The sequence below is a fragment of the Zonotrichia leucophrys genome, chromosome 11 (genome assembly GCF_028769735.1).
Source record: "Zonotrichia leucophrys gambelii isolate GWCS_2022_RI chromosome 11, RI_Zleu_2.0, whole genome shotgun sequence".
In the NCBI taxonomy this organism is placed as follows: domain Eukaryota; kingdom Metazoa; phylum Chordata; class Aves; order Passeriformes; family Passerellidae; genus Zonotrichia; species Zonotrichia leucophrys.
Window position 1 is genome coordinate 13,473,094 of NC_088181.1, and position 6,000 is coordinate 13,479,093.

Genomic DNA, 6,000 nt, shown 5'->3' on the forward strand with positions numbered 1-6,000 from the left:
CTACAAAACCAAACCCTAAAACCTGAACACAAATGAGTTAAACACGAAATAAGGTACTGTAATATCAGTTACACAATTTAGCAACATATGTAAATTTTCCACAATGGATCTGCCTGTGGACAGGCACACTGACATTTCTGCTGAAGCAATATACACTGGGAAATGGGAGTGTCTGTAAATGACAGTTCTTCCCAGCCTCGAACTGAATCAATATTTTAGATCACCGGACCTATTGAAGTAGATTTACAACAGAAGTTATTTTCTTGCAACATCTGCCTAAGTCCACTGACACGATAAAGTTCGGAGAGTAAGGGTTACATCATGTTTAGTTTCACCAGACAGAAATAAAATTGTTTTTATTTTGTGTGAACTAAGCCAATAGCCGTGTTACCTATTCGGTGAAAAATCCTATGGTTAACAGCTGCGGCAGCCCTAGAGCTGCGTTCTTTCGTCTTATTTTGCTCGGCCACCTCAGCCCCTTTTCAAAGTTCCCCTCCGGCCAGCCCGTCCCCGGCACCTCGCCCGCTGGGTCGGTTGTGTGACCGGGTTACGGGGAGGGCAGAGGCGCCTCCCGGGGCCGGCGGAGCGGGGCGAACGCACGGGGGGACCCCACGGCGAGCCCCGGCCGGGGAGGCCGGGCCGGGCTCCGGGGGGCCCGCAGGCCGCGAGGGCGGCAGGAGAGCCGGCAGAGGCGCACCTGTGCAGGTTGGGCAGGTCGTCGCAGTCGGACGTGGGGTCGCTGGTGTTGGGGATGACGCCGATGATGGTGCTCCGCAGCGAGGTGCCCTTCAGCAGCCGGCTGCGCACCAGCTGCATATTGCGCGGCGAGTCCACGCTGGTGCGCATGGTGGAGCCGGGCAGCAGCACGCTCTCGTGCGTGAGCAGCAGCGGCAGCCGGCTGGGGATCTGGATAGCGCTGCCCGCCGCCATGGCTGCTCACCACTCCGACCCTGCCGCCGCCCCTCACGCCGGCCCCGCCGCCATGGCAGCCCGGCCCCTCACGCGCCGCGGCCCCGCCCGCTACGGGCGCCGGCAGGGACCGGCTGCTCCCGCCCCGCCCGCTGCGCCCCCTGCTGGCGGCGGCCGTGCTGTCCCCGGTCCCGGCCCCGAATCGCCCCCATCGCTCCCGAATCGGCCCCGCCGCTCCCGAGGCGCTCCCGCCGCTCCTACTGCCGCTCTCGGGGCCTCTCGGGTCCGGTGTCCTTGCAAACAGCGAGCCGAGAAGGTCCCCTTCAGTCCCGCCGAGGCCGCTGGGCCGCCGGCAGGTGTCAGGCTGGCACTGGCAATGGCTGTGGGCTGAGCGCTCTGAGGAGTGCTAAGGGCTCCGACATTGGAGACGGAGCGTGTGACAAATCGTTTTTTAAGTGGGACGGCTACGAGGTGAAATCCCCTTTTTTGTTGGTTTTTACACACATCTGCTCTCCTGCATCCGCGCTCCGGATCGAAGGGCTCAGCATCCTGGCTCGGGCTGGAAGGAGCTCTGGAGATCACCCAGTCCCAGCCCCTGCCAAGGCAGGCTCACCTGGCGCAGCTGGCACAGGAACGCCCCCGGTGGGTTTGAAGTGCCCAGGTGAGAGGGCTCCAAGCACTGAGGCCCTATGGAGAGTTCAAACAAAAATGTGAGGTTTAGAAACTTTCCTTTTTGATTTTCCCCCCGCTGGTAAATGAGGTGCAATATCAAAATTGCATAACGCAGTGAACTAGGTTAGCTAATCTCTTGTTAATCACTGCCTTGCATGACTCCTGCTGAACAAAGGTAATCCTGTACAGAGGGGAAATCACAGTAGCAGCAAACTGACAATTTGAAATGCAAAAGGATAGCTGCAGTTAAAACCCTGCTTAATCATGGGGTTTATTAAAACCTTCATCTGTTGGTTTACTGGAAAATGCACGGTAATATGGACATACCACCAATATATTTAAATGCAAGAAGTTATTACAGCTGAGAAAAATAGCTTCTAAAGCTACCACCTCAGGTGCCTTAGAAAGAAGCTGGAATTTAATGTACTATTCAACATGACATTTAGAAAACATTAATATAAAAGGGCACATAACACACGTGGAAAGTGTTTTGTGAATTTACCAATGTTAAATATAATTACTCTGTAAACATATGTTCAACACTTACAAATGTTTAAGCATCTCTAACTATATTTGTTTGGAATACAAACACAAACTAAACCTAAAGGTTAAATATTTGCTCATCATGTTTATTGAGTAATTTTCTCAGTTTGAGTATTTTGATTTAAAAGAAACTACAAATGGCATCATGTTTATTCTGCAGACTACTGTTTTCTACTTCCTTCAGAGATGACTGGTATCTGTTGTCATTAACAATAGTTTCTTAATTAATTCTAGAGCTATATCAAAAACTCTCAATTATTATAATTAATTTTAAATTCCTTTCAGTTTCTCCTGAGCAACTCTTAAACCCAGGGCTGTGTTTTACTGTGTGTACTAAGCAATACTACAGGGTCACATCCTGATTATGATGTCAAGATAGTACTGGCTCCCCCAAATTGTATTTTGCTTAAAGACAAATAGATTACATTTGAGCAACAACCTTTCAGAATGTTTTTCTAGGCTAGCTGAACATTTCTTGACACCTGGAGAAGCAATGTAGCAGTAAGTATTAAGATAAGCCTCCAACTCAGGGAGTATAAGATTTAAAGGGACAATTGCCACAGGGTCTGACCTCCTCTAACTCTCACCAGCAACTTCTGCATTAAGTCCATGGTTTTTGACTTCCACTGTATCTCAAAGGCATTCAGCCTTGGTTATGAGTGACTGCAAGAGAGCACCTGCCACCTCTATGGGTGTGCTGTTCAGTAGCTGATCACCTGGTTAAAATTTGCACCTTGCAAATTTTACTTGTACTCCTGGCTTCCAGAGACTGGCTTCTGTTGTACCCAACAGACTGAAGAGTTGCCTCCTATAATAAATCTCATTCCTCAGTGACCACAACCAGTGCTCCATGATTGAGTCATGGCTTAACTTTGAGCTTCTCTTTCTCAGTTTTTAAAGAAAGTCTCATCCTCCTTAAAATGTGGGTAGCCTATAACTGCAGCAATCATCTTGCAGATGTTCTATAAATGCCATATAATACCCTCTCAGTGTTTGCATTCAGTGTTCCCTGCCTGTGAAATCCTGTGAAGGTTGTTTGGCTGCAGCCCCATTTCACACAGCTCAGGTGGTCCTGCTTTGGTCTGGGTGCAGCACAAGGCTGGCTGAAGGAGATGGGTGACAGGGACCACTCTAGCAGATGCTGCAGGGCACCTGTGCTCCCCAGTTCATCAATCTGTGTCCTGCAGGGTCCCCTGCTTCCTCTCTCTGAAGCTGGGCTGACACAACAGCTGGAGCCCACAGAATTTTCATTGGTAGAACAGCTGGGCTCTGGTTTAGGTCCCAGTTAAGCATGTAACTAGTGGTATTCATTTCATGTGCTCCAGAGACTGACAGCACAGCCATGCTCTTCCTGAGCTCCTTGGAACACCATACTGTGGATTTTGCAATAATGATCTTCTCAAGACCTAGTTCTTTAAAAAGGATTGCAGTTCACAGATATCTATATCTCATGCCTGTAAACCTCATATACATTTTCCTCTCCCCCCAGCTCTGCATTATTTCTTCTGTTTACACAAACAGAAAAGAGAGCTCAGTATTTCCAAAAACCAAGACCAAGCTGCCTCACAGTGAAGACTTGAGGTTAATATGTTTGAGATTAAAGCTCAGTAATTTTCTCCTAAGATGTGCACACACTTCTCTTCTGCCCCCTCACTGGCACTCTTTAAAGCTCTCAAGCCCTCTGCAGCTATTTTATAAAACAAGATTCTCAGTCTGTCATCAGACTTCCCCTTTCTCATACTGCTTCTATTTCATTCTCACAGATTGTTTGATGCAGTGATGTTCTTTAGGAACTACTTCTCTCCAGTCTCAACTGCTATATCTATAAATCAAAAAGAAAAAAGTTTTCCCATTTTCTTTTCAAATTCTTTCTCTATACTGTGTGAAAACTTAAGAGCCTCTCTTAACAATTACATAATCTGGCTCTAAATCCAACAAAACAATATTTCTTAAAGATGCTGTGAAAATATGCTTTGAAGTGACTCAGGGTCTGTTTCTATACATCAGTTAATATGAGATATCCAATAAGAACTATGCAAGCTTGGTGCAATATGAAGAATTAACTGTCAGGGTTTTGAAATGCTTGTTATGATAAAACATGCATTTTGTGAATTCTGAGGTGAGAGATTATATGGATGCATGGTCTGTGCACAGGTGGACTTCATAACTTCTCTGTTCATTAGAGTATTTTCCTCAATAATATTTCCTCCAACCCAGATGCTTCCTACCATCTTGGCCTGCATCACAAATACCTCAAATATCTTTAAAATAACATAATTAGGAAGGAGGTTTATGTAAGGCTATTGAAAGGATGTAATAATATAACTGAACTGCATTTTAAAGTGCATTTATTTTAATGTCCAACTTTTCTACATTGTGTAAGGTCAAAGTGCAAGTTTTAAAATCTGTTTTTAAATGTAGTCTTTGTTATTATTTGTATCCTCAATCATTCCTCCTTTGCACAAAAGAATTTGGTTTTTTTCAGATCCTGATTGATTAAAAAGCTCCAGTTGGTTATGTAAGAACAGCACATGGAGCACACACCAGGAGCTGCTGGCAGCACTTTACTGACTACCAGTGAGAGACCTTTCAGGCATTGCTGGAGCTCTGGGGAGGATTCTTTATGGCAACTGTAAAATGAGTTTTAGGAGCAAGTGCTAACAGACCTCACCAGAGCAGCTGAACTTGAAGGCTTAATCTTTTATTCAAAAGTATGGGTGAACTCCAAGAAAGGGACAGGGGGAGGTACACAGGAAGAGGAATTCAAATTACTGTTAAAAATTGAAATTTGAGCTAGAATAGCATGGGGCAGAGAGAGTTCTCACCTGCCTTGCCTAACCAGATTTTCACACCAGATATATCCATACCCAAAAAAAATAAGGATTCAGAGGAACTTCTAAAGGACAGAAAATATCCATGGGAAATTAAAGCAATGCCATCAGCAGAGCTGTGCTGATGAGGGCACAGCTGAAGGAATTGAAAAGGAATTTCATTCACACTTAGTTTTGCTGCACACAATACCATACTACCTGGAATATATTTATTTTTTTCTCTTTAATCTGCATACTGCCAAATCAGCCTTTTTAGAGAACTGCTAGTAAGAGATAAAAATATGTTCCCTTAGTATAATGCAACTGAATGAAAGAGCTGGAAGGTTACATTTGAGGCTCAGATATATTTGGTAAGGTTTTGTAAGCCTAATCCTCCCTTTTTTTAACCTCATAAAGTGGAAAAAATTGTGCCACCAAAGAAGAGAAATGTGGAAAATAGTGGAGTTACTGCCACAGCTTATTGAAATAAATACTCTTCAGAGTCAAACTCAATCATATTTGTAGTCAATATTTTAGTGAAGCAACAGTTTGAAGGAGCTGCAGAATCACATTTTTTTGTCTTTCTTACCCAAGGGAGCATTTTATTTCCCATTTTTCCAATGAAATTTGCTGACTGACACCTAAAAATGCATGCAAATGTTCTCAAGTAATTTTAGGGTTTGACCATACAGAAAGTCCACACAGACTGTGGGATGGAGCCCAGAATTATTCCATAGACATAAGCACAGTAAAGTTTGGGAATGAACAGGAGTTTTGCTTTTCTCCTTAGCAACTAAATAGGCTGCCTGGTCTGAATTTAGTTACTCTTCTGTGTTTCCAACAGTTTGAGAGGATATTAACTGCACACTGTAGGTCAATCAATTCAAGGATGTTTTCCTACCTGATCCCTTTCAAATCTGCAGGATAATGATTCTCTACATGAACCACGACCTACTCTGCTTTCAGTTATTCAAACAAATTTTACAACATTATTCAATTGTTCAGAGGTGAAACCCTTAATAATTAAAGTTAATAGAAGCAATTACCTATGTCTGAATTAGCAAAA

At 44.5% G+C, this 6,000-nt stretch overlaps 1 protein-coding gene across 1 annotated transcript in view; it reads right to left on the reverse strand.

The window, feature by feature from the left end:
* LONP2 (lon peptidase 2, peroxisomal) overlaps window positions 1–1,002 on the reverse strand; it is a 36,788-nt gene extending 35,786 nt beyond the window's left edge. Inside the window, exon 1 of the mRNA XM_064723007.1 lies at window positions 698–1,002. Within this exon, the coding sequence (XP_064579077.1) occupies window positions 698–930 (233 nt within the window). The 5' untranslated portion in view covers window positions 931–1,002. The remainder of the gene's footprint in view (window positions 1–697) is intronic.
* Window positions 1,003–6,000: the final 4,998 nt, after the last annotated feature.